Source organism: Blennius ocellaris (assembly GCF_963422515.1).
Source record: "Blennius ocellaris genome assembly, chromosome: 6".
NCBI classification, from domain to species: domain Eukaryota; kingdom Metazoa; phylum Chordata; class Actinopteri; order Blenniiformes; family Blenniidae; genus Blennius; species Blennius ocellaris.
In genome coordinates, this window is record NC_137655.1 from 1,586,333 (window position 1) to 1,605,549 (window position 19,217).

The following is a 19,217-nucleotide window of genomic DNA, read 5'->3' on the forward strand; positions in this document are numbered from 1 at the left end:
AAAATATTCGATTTGTTAAGGTTTAACAAAATAGTATTTCACGTTTAATGATGATTTATTAACCAAAACAAAGAGAAAGCAGAGAAATTATCGATAAAATGTACATATAAAAGTCACTGTGATGTCGTTTTTAGTGTGTTTGTTTACATGAAAAACGGCGCGCGGAGCCACTGGAAACACTTTTTGAAAATGGCTTCCGAGGTGCAAAAAAACAAAAAACAAAACAAAAAAAAAGTTTTCTTAAAATAGCTTCAAAGGTGCACATTTTTGAAAGAAGAAAAATATATAGAACTGCAACTTTTCTGAAAATAGCTTCAGATGTGCAAATAAAACAAAAAACTTTTGAAAATGGCTTCCGGGGTGAACATATAAAAATTTTTTTTTTTTTTTTTTTAATTAATTCCCCCCCACAACTTCTCTGAAAAGGTACATTTTGGAAAAAAAAGGCTACTTTTCAGAAAAGGTGTAAATTTTGAAACAAAAAAACAAAAAAAAGCAACTTTTCTGAAATACCATTGTGTGTATTTCCCCACCAGTGGCCCCCAACATGAAAAGTACATCGTTTTCAGCATGAACTCAGTTTCCACACACTCCGTCGTCACGTAAACATGAAACTTTTGCGGAACCGAAACACAAAAAAACCCCGAAGCGTTTCCACTCGAGACATCGTCGTTTCGCTCAACACGTCAACAGACGTCTTCAAGAGGAACACGGCATTATTAAACAACGTGAACAAGGCCTAAACTCTGAAAAGCCACGCTTCATTGGCTTGGCGTTCGTTTGAAACTGTCTTCAAGACTGAAGAAAGACTTTCAGCTTAAAAAGGTGCAGCGTGTAATAAAACCTGCTCAGTCCTGTAATACCACTTTGTACCACAAGGTGGTACGGCGAGTCACTTCATACTCTGTGTTCAACACAAGAAAAGGAGAAACAGGAGAATCTCACACAAACAGGAAATCGGCTCACTTGGTTTAAAAAAAAAAAATAATAAATGGAGTGACGGCGACTCTCTGCTGCCGCCCCAGTGGACAAACGTCACAATATTTACATACTGCACCTTTATTAGGCTTCAATGTAAGGAAGTGCAACTTCAGGAAAAATCAGCGGTAATATCATTAAAATAAGCAAAACGTAAGGCCTGTAAATTAAAACGATGCACCACCTTCAAACATAAGACAAGAGTTCAACAGATTCCATAAAAACAACGTGGAACCCGAACAAGCGTTTGTGCAGCAAATACAATAAATTAATTAAAAAATACAGAAGTGTGCCACATTGTCTCTACTGCTGGAAATACCCACAATACAACCTAATCTACTGCTGAACGCACCACCAATAAATCCAAGTATTCAGTCAGATACTGAACCTGAAACTAGTAGATTGAAAAACAAAGTTTTGTTAGAAGTGGACGTTTGGTTGTTTAATGACTTTACCTATCTGTGTGTGTGTGTGTGTGTGTGTGTGTGTGTGTGTGTGTGTGTGTGTGTGTGTTCAGTGTATAAAGCACATTACTGACAGTTTCGTCCTTGAAATCAAGCGGCGTTGCCAAAAGAAGCGCTGCAGATTACAACTTCAAAGTAATAAAAAAAAACAGATTATTACAATTTAAAGTATTTAAAGTAACGCAGGTGCCAGTGGAGGCGTGGCGCCAGATGTGACGCCAGATGTGGACGTTTGAACGTCACGTCGGGTTTAACAGTCGTGGGGATGAAGCCATTTGTTGTGAGATTTACAAAAAAAACAACAACAACAAAAACAATAAATAAACACCCCCTCAGACTGACGGTGCCGCGACGCCGTCGGGCCACAGCTCCCCCTGGTGGCGAGCGCGTGACACTGCGTCAACCAGCCGACCAAGCGAGGGGTGGGGGAGGTGGCGGCAGGTCGCCGTGGGAAACGAGGCGGAGAACCTCCTCGGAGAACCGCCGGCGCCCCCCGAAGGCAGAGCGGGAGATTACAGGTACAGAATAAGGCAAACATGGTTTCAGGTCAATACAACAGAGCCACATTGGCACCAAACGCCCCCCCCCGTTATAAAGCTAGACTACGTCTGCGGCTCTGCTCCACCCGGAGGCTCCGTCAGAGCAGGCAGCACCCCGCCAGCGGCACCAGCGCCGCCAGCAGCCAGTAGCTGATCCTGTACAGGTGCTGAGGAGAGAAGGTCGCCATGGCAACGGCCAGCGGCAGAGGGAGGCGGGCGGCCAGAGGCAGGAGTTTGCTGGGAGACAAGAGAGGAGGCGTGAGGGGGTGGAGGAGGAGGAGGAGGAGGTGGTGGAGCAGGAGGTAGAGGTAGAGGAGGAGGAGGAGCAGGAGGAGGAGGTGGAGAAGGTAGAGAAAGAGGAGGAGGAGGTGGAGAAGGTAGAGAAAGAGGAGGAGGTGGTGGTGGAGGTAGAGGAGGAGGAGGAGGAGGAGGTGGTGGAGGTAGAGGAGGAGATAGAGGTGGAGGAGGAGAAGTTGGAGGTGGAGGAGGAGGTGGAGGTAGAGGAAGAGGAGGAGGTGGTGGTGGAGGTAGAGGAGGAGGAGGAGGTGGTGGAGAAGGTAGAGAAAGAGGAGGAGGTGGTGGTGGAGGTAGAGGAGGAGGAGGAGGTGGTGGTGGAGGTAGAGGAGGAGGAGGAGGAGGAGGTGGTAGAGGTAGAGAAAGAGGAGGAGGTGAAGGAGGAGGTGGAGGTGGAAGTAGAAGAGGAGGTGGAGGTGGAGGAGGAGGTAGAGGTGGTGGAGGAGGAGGAGGTAAAGGTGGAGGTAGCGGAGGAGGTGGAGGTGGAGGTGGAGGAGGAGGTAGAGGTGGTGGAGGAGGAGGAGGTAAAGGTGGAGGTAGTGGAGGAGGTAGAGGTGGTGGAAGAGGAGGAGGTAAAGGTGGAGGTAGCGGAGGAGGTGGAGGAGGAGGTGATGGAGGAGGAAGACACTTTTCGTTCCCTCCTACCTGTTGCTGAGTTTCAAAGTGTTGCAGTTGACCAGCAGCAGGTAGGTGGAGGTCAGAGGCACGAGGTGTGGCCAGCAGGGGTCCGGCTGCAGCTGGGTGGAGTATCTGTGGAGCAGCGGGGCGCAACAGTTACTCCACCTCCTCCACCTTCTTCACCTCCGACTAGCAGCAAGAGACACGAGACACCAACTCTGCTACGTTGACGGGGTTAAAGGTTGGAGCTCGACGGAGCAAACGGCCCATAAAGGAGAGTTACTGAGGTCACAGTCAACATAGAGCCAAATCAGACAGAACTACTTTAGTCAACGTCGACTAATAGAGAAACGATAAAGTAGAGCTACACCGCCTAGATCCTCACATGTTGCACCTTTAAAGTGGGACATTTTGCCCCATTTTCGGTGTTTAAAACGCCGGCTGGTGAACGTCCCAGTCGACAGAGACGATCGTCTGTGGAAAAAAACATGAGGTCATCACCCCCTCCTCCCCCCACTCCCCCCCCCCCCCCACCGCGGGCCGTGATGTCATCAAATAACCACAACAATCAGGGACTACAAGCTCCGGTGGAGCTGCAGAAGCTACTGACGGAGGAGGGCCATAGACCTATAGAACTAGAAGCTACTGACGGAGGGTCATAGACCTATAGAACTAGAAGCTACTGCCGTGAGCAGCAGGAGGAGCAGGGCCATAGACCTATAGAACTAGAAGCTACTGACGCTAGTAGCAGGGCCATAGACCTATAGAACTAGAAGCTACTGACGCTAGCAGCAGGGCCATAGACCTATAGACCTATACAACTAGAAGCTACTGACGCTAGCAGCAGGAGAAGCAGGGCCATAGACCTATAGAAGTAGAAGCTACTGACGCTAGCAGCAGAAGCAGGGCCATAGACTTATAGAACTAGAAGCTACTGCCGCTACGAGCAGGGCCATAGACCTATAGAACTAGAAGCTACTGCCGCTAGCAGCAGGAGGAGCAGGGCCATAGACCTATAGAACTAGAAGCTACTGACGCTAGCAGCAGCAGGAGGAGGGCCATAGACCTATAGAACCAGAAGCTACTGACGCTAGCAGCAGGGCCATAGACCTATAGAACTAGAAGCTACTGACGGAGGGTCATAGACCTATAGAACTAGAAGCTACTGACGGAGGGCCATAGACCTATAGAACTAGAAGCTACTGACGGAGGGTCATAGACCTATAGAACTAGAAGCTACTGACGGAGGGTCATAGACCTATAGAACTAGAAGCTACTGCCGTGAGCAGCAGGAGGAGCAGGGCCATAGACCTATAGAACTAGAAGCTACTGACGCTAGTAGCAGGGCCATAGACCTATAGAACTAGAAGCTACTGACGCTAGCAGCAGGGCCATAGACCTATAGACCTATACAACTAGAAGCTACTGACGCTAGCAGCAGGAGAAGCAGGGCCATAGACCTATAGAAGTAGAAGCTACTGACGCTAGCAGCAGAAGCAGGGCCATAGACCTATAGAACTAGAAGCTACTGCCGCTACGAGCAGGGCCATAGACCTATAGAACTAGAAGCTACTGCCGCTAGCAGCAGGAGGAGCAGGGCCATAGACCTATAGAACTAGAAGCTACTGACGCTAGCAGCAGCAGGAGGAGGGCCATAGACCTATAGAACCAGAAGCTACTGACGCTAGCAGCAGGGCCATAGACCTATAGAACTAGAAGCTACTGACGGAGGGTCATAGACCTATAGAACTAGAAGCTACTGACGGAGGGTCATAGACCTATAGAACTAGAAGCTACTGACGGAGGGCCATAGACCTATAGAACTAGAAGCTACTGACGCTAGCAGGAGGAGCGGGGCCGTAGACCTATAGAACTAGAAGCCACTGACGCTAGCAGCAGGAGGAGCGGGGCCGTAGACCTATAGAACTAGAAGCTATGACGCTAGCAGCAGGAGGAGCAGGGCCATAGACCTATAGAACTAGAAGCTACTGACGCTAGCAGCAGGAGGAGCAGGGCCATAGACCTATAGAACTAGAAGCTACTGACGCTAGCAGCAGGAGGAGCGGGGCCGTAGACCTATAGAACTAGAAGCTACTGACGCTAGCAGCAGGAGGAGCGGGGCCATAGACCTATAGAACTACGAGCTACTGACGCTAGCAGCAGGAGGAGCAGGGCCATAGACCTATAGAACTAGAAGCTACTGACGCTAGCAGCAGGAGGAGCAGGGCCATAGACCTATAGAACTAGAAGCTACTGACGCTAGCAGCAGGAGGAGCAGGGCCATAGACCTATAGAACTAGAAGCTACTGACGCTAGCAGCAGGAGGAGCGGGGCCATAGACCTATAGAACTAGAAGCTACTGACGCTAGCAGCAGGAGGAGCAGGGCCATAGACCTATAGAACTAGGAGCTACTGACGCTCGCAGCAGGAGGAGCGGGGCCGTAGACCTATAGAACTAGAAGCTACTGACGCTAGCAGCAGGAGGAGCGGGGCCGTAGACCTATAGAACTAGAAGCTACTGACGCTAGCAGCAGGAGGAGCGGGGCCGTAGACCTATAGAACTAGAAGCTACTGACGCTAGCAGCAGGAGGAGCGGGGCCGTAGACCTATAGAACTAGAAGCTACTGACGCTAGCAGCAGGAGGAGCGGGGCCGTAGACCTATAGAACTAGAAGCTACTGACGCTAGCAGCAGGAGGAGCAGGGCCATAGACCTATAGAACTAGAAGCTACTGCCGCTAGCAGCAGGAGGAGCGGGGCCATAGACCTACAGAACTAGAAGCTACTGACGCTAGCAGCAGGAGGAGCAGGGCCATAGACCTATAGAACTAGAAGCTACTGACGCTAGCAGCAGGAGGAGCAGGGCCATAGACCTATAGAACTAGAAGCTACTGACGCTAGCAGCAGGAGGAGCAGGGCCATAGACCTATAGAACCAGAAGCTACTGACGCTAGCAGCAGGAGGAGCGGGGCCGTAGACCTATAGAACTAGAAGCTACTGACGCTAGCAGCAGGAGGAGCGGGGCCGTAGACCTATAGAACTAGATGCTACTGACGCTAGCAACAGGAGGAGCAGGGCCATAGACCTATAGAACTAGAAGCTACTGACGGAGGGTCATAGACCTATAGAACTAGAAGCTACTGCCGCTAGCAGCAGGAGGAGCAGGGCCATAGACCTATAGAACCAGAAGCTACTGACGCTAGCAGCAGGAGGAGCGGGGCCGTAGACCTATAGAACTAGAAGCTACTGACGCTAGCAGCAGGAGGAGCGGGGCCGTAGACCTATAGAACTAGATGCTACTGACGCTAGCAACAGGAGGAGCAGGGCCATAGACCTATAGAACTAGAAGCTACTGACGGAGGGTCATAGACCTATAGAACTAGAAGCTACTGACGCTAGCAGCAGGAGGAGCGGGGCCATAGACCTATAGAACTAGATGCTACTGACGCTAGCAACAGGAGGAGCAGGGCCATAGACCTATAGAACTAGAAGCTACTGACGCTAGCAGCAGGGCCATAGACCTATAGAACCAGAAGCTACTGACGCTAGCAGCAGGGCCATAGACCTATAGAACTAGAAGCTACTGCCGCTAGCAGCAGGAGGAGCGGGGCCGTAGACCTATAGAACTAGAAGCTACTGACGCTAGCAGCAGGAGGAGCGGGGCCGTAGACCTATAGAACTAGAAGCTACTGACGCAAATATCCATATTTACAATTTGCTCGTAAGCGATTGTATTCTTAATACTTTTAACACTTTGTGTTTGCAGGAAATGCAAGTTATTCTATACTTTTAAATGTATTCAGTCCTTCTCATTTCAAGTAATATGTGTTTATCAGCTTTTTCAATTAGAAAAAAAAAAAAGTACTTAATTTGTATTTTCTTCATTTATTTGCAGCCAGTGGAGATTTCGAGTCGTTTAGAGTGGCAATAAATTGGCCGTACCTCAGGTTCCGGATCCAGTGGATGAGCGACGGCGCGGCGAGCATGACGGGCAGCGTGAAGAGCGCCGACAGGCAGAGGTGGAGCTGCAGGTCGTCCCTCACCTCCTGCAGGACGCACTCCGACAGCAAGGGGGCGCCGCCGCCCTCCTCGGTGCCGCCGTCCACCGAGCCGTTCTGCGTTTCCTTGTGCTTCCGCGGCGCCTGCGGAGACGAGGAGGAGCGTTTGATTCCCCCCAGGTTAACCCTTAGAGCTTTAAAGTGTCAGGAAATGGTGGGAAATTGTGAAACGTGGCGCCTCGACGGCCATCTTTGTAAATCCAACAAGAGTGTTAAAAGTTGTCAGGTGACTGGCGGCGAGGATCCAGAGAGTTACCAGGTTGAGCATGTGGCTGAGGGATCGTTCCGTCATCTGCAGCCTCAAAACCTGGAAATGACAAACAGTTCAAATCAAAACAAACACTTTTTGTAACTTGTGCAACTTTTTGAAAATTGCACAACTTTTTGAAACTTGTGCAACTTTTTGAGAATAGCACAATTTTTTGAAACTTGTGCAACTTTTTGAAAATTGCACAACTCTTTACACAATATTGTCCATAAATGATGGTCGTTTCCTCCACTTGTGTTTAGTTTTCACTCTATTTTTTCTTTTAAATTAAAGTGTTGCTCTTGTAATCTCAGTTTATGTACATCATTATTATTATTGACACTTTTTCAACTGTTGACACTTTTTCAACTGTTTGTAACTTGTGCAACTTTTTGAAACGTGTGCAACTTTTTAAAAAATTTCTTTTATCAACTTTGTTTTAAACCCTCAGCTGAGGGATTGTTCGGTCATCTGCAGCCTCAAACACTGGAAACAGTTAAAGACCAAAACAATTCAGCTTGATGAGGGAATCATAAAGTCGTTTTTCACACAATATTGTCCATAAATGATGGTCGTTTCCTCCACTTGTGTTTAGTTTTCACTCTATTTTTTCTTTTTAATTAAAGTGTCGCTCTTGTAATCTCAGTTAATGTACATCATTATTATTATTATTGAAACTTTTTCAACTGTTGACACTTTTTCAACTGTTTGAAACGTGTGCAACTTTTTGAAACGTGTGCAACTTTTTGAAAATTGTGCAAATTTTTTAAAACTTTCTTTTATCAACTGCTTTAAACCCTCAGCTGAGGGATTGTTCTACACTTTTTCAACTCTTTGAAACTTTTTCAACTGTTTGACACTTTTTCAACTGTTTGACACTTTTTCAACTCTGAAACTTGTGCAACTTTTTGAAACTTGTGCAACTTTTTTAAAACTTTCTTTTATCAACTGCTTTAAACCCTCAGCTGAGGGATTGTTCTACACTTATTCAACTCTTTGAAACTTTTTCAACTGTTTGACACTTTTTCAACTGTTTGACACTTTTTCAACTCTGAAACTTGTGCAACTTTTTGAAACTTGTGCAACTTTTTAAAACTTTCTTTTATCAACTTTGTTTTAAACCCTCAGCTTTAAACTTTTCTCAAACATTTCATCTGTGCTCTTCACCCTCCTCTTCATCTCCTCTTCACCCTTTTTAAACTGCCAGTCTTTAAGCTCTTTCTGAAACCCTCACTCCAGACCAGAGACGGGCCGGCAGGACAAAGCATTAGTTTGCCAGCAGCATTCACACTATCATGCATTTGCCGCGGGAAATGCAGATTCTCTAGTTAATTGTGCCTGCCTCTTTAAGAGGAGTCGCACAATTATTACAATCCTGGGAAAGCGCCGTTTCTTAAAAACATTTAATATTCTTTTTCTTCCTCTGCCGTGTTTTACGGAACCCTACTAGTCCCGCACCGTTTGGCGTACATACACAATGATATATCAAAACGTGCACAATTGTCGGGATCGGTGCGGATCTATTCAGATTTTGGATATCGTAAACGTTTTCCGGACAAAACATAAAAAACGGTGAAAATTTCTCCCATAGACTTGAATGGGATTCCAGAAAAAAATTCACAAAAAAAATCACACTTTTTCCACGACACATCACGTCGCCAAATGTTCATTTTCATTGCATGCTAACAAGTTTGTTCAAATGAGCTGAAATTTGGAGGGTGTCCTCATGGTGGCGCTGCGATCGAGAATCACTAGCTAATGACATGGTTTCCACGTACTTTTGACCGCGCCGCGGGCTCACGAGTACAGTAGGGAGCCTCGCTTGGCAGCAGGGGGCGGCAGGTGGCAGGCACAATAAAATTTCCGTGGGAATTTTCTAGTATTATTATTATTATTATCACAATTAGTTTTGTAAAGTATTAAGTGTCTGGTGTTGTATTCCAGGTAAAAGCTGAATTACGAAGATGTAACACTGCAGAACTTTTCTTTTTTAGCAAATTGTGGACAAAATAAAATCTTCTTTTTTTTGATGAATTGACATTATTGTAGGGTTGTTGTTTTTTCTGCTGGCGCTTTGCTTCATAGTTAAACTCTGAACTCCTTTCATTCATTTTTTTGGAACTTTTATTTTTTCTCAACATCCAAATCAATAACTGACAACAACCAAAGATATTCCACCAAGCAAACGGAGGACGAGTTCCCAGGAACGACTCCCACTGAGCAAATCTTGAAGGCGTCGTCTCAGTTCCTCCAGAAGGTCCTCAGGAACCAGAATGAACGTCTTTGTACGTCTTAGCTAAACGTTGCCTGGACGTCCTCATGGATCCGCGGTCCCTGAAGTGTCTCATCTGGACGTCTTCTCCACAGTTGGCAGTAGAAATGAGTCGTCCCACAGGAACCCCCTCGTCCTTTGGTTGGCTAAACCCTAACCCCTATACCCTAACCCCAAACCCGAACCTCTATACCCAAACCCTAAATCCTAACCCTTCCTTCCGTCCCTCTTGTCTTCTTGCAGTTCTTCGTCCTCTGGAACTTTCTCCCACCGTCTCTGTGTCGCCGTTGTTCAGTGTCTTTTGAAGAGCCGGCTCCAGAACCTGCTCTTCTTCTTCTTCTGGACATAGAGCTCCTCCTCTAAGACCTTGTTGGCCTCCTCCAGCCACGTCTTCTCAGACTGGACCATCCTCTTCTCATCCAGCAGGATTTCGTGCTCAGTGTGGACGAGCTCCCTCTCAGTGACCAGGTTCTCCTTCTCATGCAGGACCGTCTCATACTGAGTGTGGAGGGTCTCTTTCTCATGCAGGACCGTCTCATGCTGAGTCTGGAGGGTCTCTTTCTCATGCAGGACCATCTCATGCCGAGTCTGGAGGGTCTCTTTCTCATGCAGGACCGTCTCATGCTGAGTCTGGAGGGTCTCCTTCTCATGCAGCAGCCTGTCTCTCTCCTCCACCACCCGGTGGAGCTTCTCCTCCAGACCTCTGGGCTTCATCCACCACTTCCACCCTTCTTTCTTACTCTTCTTCTCTTCCTCTGCCTGGAGCTTCTCCTCCTGTAAGACCTTGCTGATCTTCACCAGCCTCATGTTCTCAGCGTGGAGGGTCTCCTTCTCATCCAGCAGGGTTTTGTACTGAGTGTGGAGGGTCTTGTTGTCATTCTCATTCAGCTGGAGCTTCTCCTCTAAGGCCTTGTTGGCCTCCACCAGCCTCACGTTTTCAGTGAAGAGGCTCATCTTCTCATGCAGGACTGCCTCACGCTGAGTCTGGAGGGTCTCCTTCTCATCCAGCAGGGTTTTGTACTGAGTTTGGAGGGTCTTGTTCTCATCCAGCAGGTTGTCATTCTCATTCAGCTGGAGCACCTTCTCATCCAGCAATATCTGGTTCTCAGCATGCACTGCATCGTTCTGCATCTGGAGGTTCTCCTTCTCATGCAGGACCGCCTCATACTGAGTCTGGAGGGTCTCCTTCTCATGCAGGACTGCCTCATACTGAGTCTGGAGGGTCTCCTTCTCATGCAGGACTGCCTCATACTGAGTCTGGAGGGTCTCCTTCTCATCCAGCAGGGTTTCGTACTCGGCATAGACAAACTCATTCTCATTGAGCAGGTCGTCCTTCTCATGCAGCAGCCTGTCTCTCTCCTCCACCACCCGGTGGAGCTTCTCCTCCAGACCTCCGGGCTTCATCCACCACTTCCACCCTTCTTTCTTACTCTTCTTCTCTTCCTCTTCCTGGAGCTTCTCCTCCTGTAAGACCTTGCTGATCTTCACCAGCCTCATGTTCTCAGCGTGGAGGTTTTTCTTCTCATACATCAGGAAGTTGTACTGTGCATTGAAGTTCTCCATCTTATGCAGGACTGCCTCATGCTGAGTCTGGAGGGTCTCCTTCTCATGCAGGACCGCCTCATGCTGAGTCTGGAGGGTCTTCTTCTCATGCAGGACCGCCTCATGCTGAGTCTGGAGGGTCTCCTTCTCATGCAGGACTGCCTCATGCTGAGTCTGGAGGTTCTCCTTCTCATCCAGCAGGGTTTTGTACTGAGTTTGGAGGGTCTTGTTCTCATACAGCAGGTTGTCATTCTCATTCAGCTGGAGCTTCTCCTCTAAGGCCTTGTTGGCCTCCACCAGCCTCACGTTATCAGTGCAGAGGCTCATCTTCTCATACAGCACCGCCTCATGCCGAGTCTGGAGGGTCTCCTTCTCATCCAGCAGGATTTCATACTCGGCATAGACGAACTCATTCTCATTGAGCAGGTCGTCCTTCTCATGCAGCAGCCTGTCTCTGTCCTCCACCACCCGGTGGAGCTTCTCCTCCAGACCTCTGGGCTTCATCCACCACTTCCACCCTTCTTTCTTACTCTTCTTCTCTTCCTCTGCCTGGAGCTTCTCCTCCTGTAAGACCTTGCTGATCTTCACCAGCCTCATGTTCTCAGCGTGGAGGGTCTCCTTCTCATCCAGCAGGGTTTTGTACTGAGTGTGGAGGGTCTTGTTGTCATTCTCATTCAGCTGGAGCTTCTCCTCTAAGGCCTTGTTGGCCTCCACCAGCCTCACGTTATCAGTGCAGAGGCTCAACTTCTCATACAGCACCGCCTCATGCTGAGTCTGGAGGGTCTCCTTCTCATCCAGCAGGGTTTTGTACTGAGTGTGGAAGGTCTTGTTGTCATTCTCATTCAGCTGGAGCTTCTCCTCTAAGACCTTGTTGATCTTCACCAGCCTCATGTTCTCAGCGTGGAGGTTTTTCTTCTCACACATCAGGAAGTTGTACTGTGCATTGAAGTTCTCCATCTTATGCAGGACCGCCTCATGCTGAGTCTGGAGGTTCTTCTTCTCATGCAGGACCGCCTCATGCTGAGTCTGGAGGTTCTCCTTCTCATGCAGGACCGCCTCATGCTGAGTCTGGAGGGTCTTCTTCTCATGCAGGACCGCCTCATGCTGAGTCTGGAGGTTCTCCTTCTCATGCAGGACCGCCTCATGCTGAGTCTGGAGGGTCTTCTTCTCATGCAGGACCGCCTCATGCTGAGTCTGGAGGGTCTTCTTCTCATGCAGGACCGCCTCATGCTGAGTCTGGAGGTTCTCCTTCTCATGCAGGACCGCCTCATGCTGAGTCTGGAGGGTCTCCTTCTCATCCAGCAGGATTTTGTACTGAGTGTGGAGGGTCTTGTTGTCATTCTCATTCAGCTGGAGCTTCTCCTCTAAGGCCTTGTTGGCCTCCACCAGCCACACGTTATCAGTGAAGAGGCTCATCTTCTCATGCAGGACTGCCTCACGCTGAGTCTGGAGGGTCTCCTTCTCATCCAGCAAGGTTTTGTACTGAGTTTGGAGGGTCTTGTTCTCATCCAGCAGGTTGTCATTGTCATTCAGCTGGAGCACTTTCTCATCCAGCAGGGCCACCTTCTTATCCAGCAATATCTGGTTCTCAGCCTGCACTGCATCGTTCTGCATCTGGAGGTTCTCCTTCTCATGCAGGACCGCCTCATACTGAGTCTGGAGGGTCTCCTTCTCATCCAGCAGGGCTTCATACTCAGCATAGACGAACTCATTCTCATTGAGCAGGTCGTCCTTCTCATGCAGGACCGCCTCACGCTGAGTCTGGAGGGTCTCTTTCTCATGTAGGACCGTCGCATGCTGAGACTGGAGGGTCTCCTTCTCATGTAGGACCGTCGCATGCTGAGACTGGAGGGTCTCCTTCTCATGTAGGACCGTCGCATGCTGAGACTGGAGGGTCTCCTTCTCATGTAGGACCGTCGCATGCTGAGACTGGAGGGTCACCTTCTCATGCAGCAGCCTGTCTCTCTCCTCCACCACCCGGTGGAGCTTCTCCTCCAGACCTCTGGGCTTCATCCACCACTTCCACGCTTCTCTCTTACTCTTCTTCTCTTCCTCCTCCTGTAAGAACTTGTTGACCTCCACCAGCCTCATGTTCTCACCATGGAGGTTCTCCTTTTCATACGTCAGGAAGTTACACTGTGCGTAGAACTTCACCTTCTCATTCAGGACCGTCTCATACTGAGTCTGGAGGGTCTCCTTCTCCTTCAGCAGCCTGTCTCTCTCCTCCTCTTTCTGTCTTTTCACCTCGTTCAGCTCTTCAGAGCAGCGCTGGAACATTCCGGAGAGACTCTCCACTTTCTCCTGGAGTTCCGCCTTGTCTCCTTGACTGAAGACCGTCTCTGTCCTCTGAGCTGAGCAGGGTTCTGAAAACGCCTCCGTCTTCTTCCGTCTGTCTTCCTCCGACGCTTTAGCGACCATCTGGAGACTCACCAGTCTCTGGAGCTCCTCTCTCGTTTTCTGTATTTCCGGGCAGTTTGAAGTATTTTCCGGCTGGAATACTTCCTCGTCGGACTTCATGTGTTCTTTGACGCGACGCTTTACCATTGTGTTCTTGCGAGTAAGGCCAGGACAAGAACCAAAGAATTGTTTGAAACGTTCTCCTTCTCTGTGATTGTACCTTTGAGACAATCTCTAACTTTTTTTATCCGTAGAATCAAGCTATCACCGTTGTGGCTAATGTCGCAGCTCCTTGCTTGTCTTTGCAGCTTCTCAGTTCAAGTGTGGAGATCCAAGCTGGCCTCTCCTTTATATAGACCTTGGGATGACATCATAGGGCAGATGGATCGTCTCACTTTCATCTTGAGTTGAAAGCCCTCAGATCAAAGTCACACCCAGTGATGTCATAGCCAGTAGTTGTGTTTACACGGCAACACAGCTCCTTTGATCTCCTCCATGAGGAGCCGCTCATCCGCTTTGCATGGGATTTTTTTCTGCGCAGTTTCTGGGGGATGCCGGTTACTGGTACTTCAGGTAACTAGTTACTGGTACTTCAGGTAACTAGTTACTGGCACTTCAGGTGACTAGTTACTGGTACTTCAGGTAACTAGTTACTGGTACTTCAGGTGACTAGTTACTGGTACTTCAGGTGACTAGTTACTGGTACTTCAGGTAACTAGTTACTGGTACTTCAGGTAACTAGTTACTGGTACTTCAGGTAACTAGTTACTGGTACTTCAGGTAACTAGTTGCTGGTACTTCAGGTAACTAGTTACTGGTACTTCAGGTGACTACAAGCAGTCCCAGGTTGATCAATTGTCACTGGGAGGCCGATGCAGGTCATCATCGGTCAGCCAATCAGAGGCGGCGGTTCACCTGAACTCTTGATTGGATCATAACTCCTGAATCCTCCTCCGATCACTTCAATCAGACTTTTCCAATCCGACCTCAGAGGATCGGCGGTGGGCCGGAGCAAAGCAGATTGATGGAGGAAGTGTTTTAAAGCTCCTGCTGAGGAGCTTCATGGACGACAAACGTCTCTGGACACGTTGTGATTTAGACCTTTTTCCTTATTTCCTACCAGACGAACCAGACCGGACGTGTTTGGTGCTTCCAGTCCTTTAAACCCTCCATGTATGATCAAATATCATTTGTTGCCCACGTTGCTTTTCATCTTGTGTGTTATTGTTTTTTATTTGTTTTGTTAAGTTTTGTAGCTCCTGCATTACTACAGTTAAAGGCCTTGTGAAATGTAAAACACTACTTTGCAAAAAACGATAGTTGTGGTTCTACTGATAAGGTTCCTCCGACTCTGCCCCTCCACTGTTGTCGCATAACAAAGTTATTGTAATTTTGAATCTCCAGCCGAGGAAGTCGGGGGAATCCTTCTTCGTGAGCGTGACGTCAAGAGTTGTGCAGATCTCCATCTGTTGTGTTCATATCGGCTTGTTTCCTCTTAAATGTCCAAGTTTTTACAGTGTTTTGAAGTTCTAGTCGGCGTTTTATGAGCCTTGATGAAAGATTGAGCCTGGAAGAGACCAGAGAGGAGAAAAGGAGGAGGGCGGCGGGAGACTTTATCGTTTTTAGCCATTTTCTTTTCCCCATTGTGTTTCAGTGACAGTTTCCTAAACTGACCTTCCTTTAACTCATTTTTTTGCACTGAAAGTTGTGATTTTTTTCTCGTCACGCCTGCTTTTCGGTAAAACAGCCTCCATGTGCAGAATAAATAGTCGTTTTATCACCGATCATATAACAGCTTTTATAAAAAGTGTGAATTAGAAAATTATATGGGCTGAATCTCAGAACAATGTTATTTTTAAATAAATATTGGGTTAAGAAGGTGATCATTTTGCTTTACTTGCTTGCGTTTATTTAGATTTTTCACTCATTTGATATGAACTTGTCAGTAAACCTCCTCACTTCCCGTCTCTCAGCGTCACTCGTACCGAATCGACCCTCCTGAACCGAAGTCGGCCATGTTGGAAAAGGTCACCATGCGTTACGTACCCTGTACAGGTGGACGAGGAAGGCGGCGCAGACGGCCAGAGCGCCGCAGGACGCCGCCCCCGCGACGGCGAGACACAGAGTGACGAGGACCTGCGAGCGCCGCCGCAGCGTCCCGCAGTCTCTGGACACGCAGGGCCTGCGGTGGCGGCGGCGGCGGCGGGGGAGGGGAAGAAGGAGGAGGAGACGTAAGGCGGTGCGGCGTCCGGCAGGTCGACCCGCGGCGAAGGAGCCGGGCCTCACCTGTGCAGCGGCGCCAGGACCAGCGAGGCGAGCCGGATGGCGAGGCGCAGCAGCGCGCCGCCCCAGAACGCCACGGCCGCCCCCAGGACGTACAGCAGCGGGGACAGGAGGTGGGGCCACAGCTCCGCCGGGGGAGGGGCCTCCAGGAAGGACCCGTCGGGGCGAGACGGGGGCAGCGTGTCCGCCGGCGGCAGGCGGAGCGACGACCAGACGTCCTGGAACCAGTCGCAGCTGAGGAGGCCCAGAGTTGGAGTTTTAACTTTGGTGGCGGACGACCTCGGAATTCACACAAGGGAGGATGAAGGAGGATGTTGTCACGACGACGGACGGGAGGCGGAGCTTCAGCAAGGAACTCCAAACTTTATCCTCCATGAACCCAGACTCCTCAGTGACTCTTCTTTTCTCTCTCTCTCCACCAGAATGTTACCTCTCTCTAACTCTCTACAAAATAAAGTTCCACCACTGTGGTGATCAGCTACGGTCATAATTCACCCAGTTACTTTATTTTGTAGAGAGGAAGTAGTTTTGTTGTTGCGCCGTGTGTGAAGCTCCGACGGAGAGAAAAGAAAAGCGTTTGTGAGAAGTGTGCTGGAATGGAGGATAAAGTTTGTTCCTTGCTGAAGCTCTGACATTTTATTTTGGAACAATTTATCAACGTATTAATGTTCAAGTATATCTATCTCTTACTGTATTTGATTTATTTCTTGTTTTCAAAAGCTTGAGTGCAGCACAACACTTTATTTTGTACTATTCAATAAACGTAGTTCCAAATTCAAAGACATAATCGTGTAAATAATAAATAATTTGGATATTTTCCCATAACGGAGCAGCCCCAACAGTACATATCAATATTTTAACACTCATTTCCATCAGCTACAGTTAATTGGTTCCAGTATATTCACATGTACTGAAGAAGGACTGGGAGGTTATTTGCACCCGTAGATTTTGGTGGTAGTGTTTATAAAAACGCCCACTGAGAAGGTCTGTAGCAGCATGTCAGTGACTGATCCGGGGGCTGGGGGCCAGTGCCCCCCCCCCCCCCCCCCCAGGCTGCAGCCCCCCCGGCTCCAGGCCGCCGCCCCCCCCCCCAGTCCCTCCTACCTGAGCAGGCTGTGCAGAACGTACACCGCCAGGTTGACCTTGTGAGGCTGCAGGCCTTTTCCCACCACCTGGCTCATGTTGGCGGCCCGCTTTGACTTGAGGACGGAGGACAGCTGCCCCCCGCAGGCCAGGAGGAGCGTTACAGCCGTGTACACCGGCACCATGGGGCCGCAGAACCTCAGGATCTGCAACACGAGAGAGAGAGCGAGAGGGAGAGAGGGAGAGGGAGAGAGAGAGAGAGAGAGAGGGAGGCTTCAAAACGAGCGAGTGACTGCGGCGACCGATTAAAAAAACCAGGACGACGGCGTTACCTGGCCGAGGACTCTGGGTAACGACGTCCTGACCGACACCTGAGCCACAGACACAGCGGGTCAGTCCCACAATCACATTCATTGAAGATGTTTGTTATTTAACAGAACACTGTGGGCGGCAGTACCTTTTTTTTTTTTTTTAATCTTTTTTTGGTTGAAAAATACAATAGTGTAGGACATTAACATAGGACATTGTACATATCACATCCTTTTTTTTTTTTTTTACAATAAAAATAGCAAGAACAATAGAACACAGTCTCTGACAGCAATATAATAATGAAATACTGCGAATGTAAAGTAAAAAGTAAACAACAAAAGAAAAGAGAAAAAAATCAAATGGTAATTAAATTAAATTAAATTAAACATGAATAGGATAAGTAGTAGCAATAATGATTTTAGAAAATAACAGTAACCACAGCAATGACTAAGTAATAATAATGACAACTAGATGATCTGCATTTCATGTGCTGGCAAACTGTAGTGCTACCTGCGGCAGGTAAACTGTAATGCTTTGTCCTGGCGAACCCGTCTCTGGTCTAGAGTGAGTTTAAACTCGTGCAACTTTTTGAAAATCGTGCAACTTTTTGAAAATTGTGACACTTTTTGAAATTGTGACACTTTTTAAAAAAGTGTCAAACAGTTAAAAAAGTTCAAACAGCCAAAAAAGTGTCAGTTAAAAAAGTGTCAAACAGTTAAAATAGTGTCAAACAGTTAAAAAAGTGTCAAACAGTTAAAAAAGTGTCAAACAGTTAAAATAGTGTCAAACAGTTAAAATAGTTCAACCAGTTAAAAAAGTTCAAACAATTAAAATAGTGTCAAACAGTTACAAAAGTTTCAAACAGTTAAAAAAGTGTCAAACAGTTGAAAAAGTTGAAAAAAGTTGAACATTTTTCAAAAAGTTGAAAAAGTTGAAAAAAGTTGAACATTTTTCAAAAAGTTGAAAAAGTTTATAAAGTTGAAATAGTGGAACAGTTTAAAAGTTCAATGGTTGAAATCAGTGAAGATTTGAAGAAGTTATAGCGAGTTAAAACATTTCTTCATCCGTTAACATTGGAAAAAAGTTGAACAAAAGTTGAAATATTTCAAAAAGTTGATGAGATTTCCAAAAGCTAGAACTTAGCCGGAAACTCCCAAAAAAGTTGCACGATTTGATATTTGAATGGTGACGAACGGGTGAAGATTGCCAGAGTAGAAGCGGTCCGAAAAACGTCCAGAATAAACAGAATACTAAAAATAAACATTTGAATCTCATGCATTCACACTAATAATAACTAGGGCGTCAGTACCTTGTACTGACAGTTGGGGGGCGGTGTGCAGCTCCAGGACGACTCCTGACGTGTTGTCCGGGCGACTCGTGTGAAGCATCCCTGAGATCTCCGTCACCGACGGCACGCTGGCGGGCGGAGCGACAGGAAACGTTAGAGAGAAGTAAAAAAGTGAGGAAAGCGTGTCGGAGAAGTGTGGCGACGACTCACCCGACCGTGGCCAGAGCGTCCTCCCGGAACCACGACACCCGGGTCCGGTACACGCTGGGCAGACGCTCTGCGAGGAGCAGCACGTGTGAGCAGGAGGCGCGTTGTCGTTTAGCGTCATGTATTAGCTTCGCTCTCGTATTCAGTGCTTGGTAAAACAACGGCTCGTCGGCGAGAAACTCACCTTTATTCACTTTACACTGACTGGAGACGCTGATTCTGAAGGCCTGGTAGACCTGGAGAGAGGGACACACTTCAGGGAGGAGGGAGGAGGGAGGGAGGGAGGGAGGAGGAGGGGAGGAGGGGAAAAGGGAGGGAGACGAGGGAGGGAAGAAGGGAGGAGGGATGGAGGGAGTGAGGGAGGAGTGAGAGAGGGAGGAGAAGGGAGGGAGGGAGGAGAGAGGGAGGGAGGGGAGGAGGGAGGGGAGGAGAGAGGGAGGGAGGAGGAGGGAGGGAGGGAGGAGAGAGGGGAGGAGGGAGGGAGGGAGGGAGGAGAGAGGGGAGGAGAAAGGAGGGAGGGAGGAGAGCGGGAGGGAGGGGAGGAGGGAGGGAGGGGAGGAGGGAGGGAAGGGAGGAGGGATGGAGGGAGTGAGGGAGGGAAGAGGGGAGGGAGTGAGGGTGGGAGGAGGGAGGAGAAGGG

At 48.4% G+C, this 19,217-nt stretch overlaps 1 protein-coding gene across 1 annotated transcript in view; it reads right to left on the minus strand.

Annotated features, from left to right (window-relative positions):
• Positions 1-2,079: 2,079 nt before the first annotated feature.
• Positions 2,080-19,217, minus strand: part of pgap1 (post-GPI attachment to proteins inositol deacylase 1) — a gene marked incomplete at both ends in the record, with an annotated part of 27,292 nt that continues 10,154 nt past the window's right edge. Inside the window, 12 exon segments of the mRNA XM_080498103.1 lie at positions 2,080-2,218; positions 2,921-3,025; positions 6,834-7,033; positions 7,206-7,256; positions 15,454-15,589; positions 15,694-15,924; positions 16,795-16,979; positions 17,106-17,144; positions 18,392-18,409; positions 18,411-18,498; positions 18,581-18,647; positions 18,762-18,830. Coding sequence (XP_080354229.1) covers positions 2,080-2,218; positions 2,921-3,025; positions 6,834-7,033; positions 7,206-7,256; positions 15,454-15,589; positions 15,694-15,924; positions 16,795-16,979; positions 17,106-17,144; positions 18,392-18,409; positions 18,411-18,498; positions 18,581-18,647; positions 18,762-18,830 — 1,328 coding nt within the window.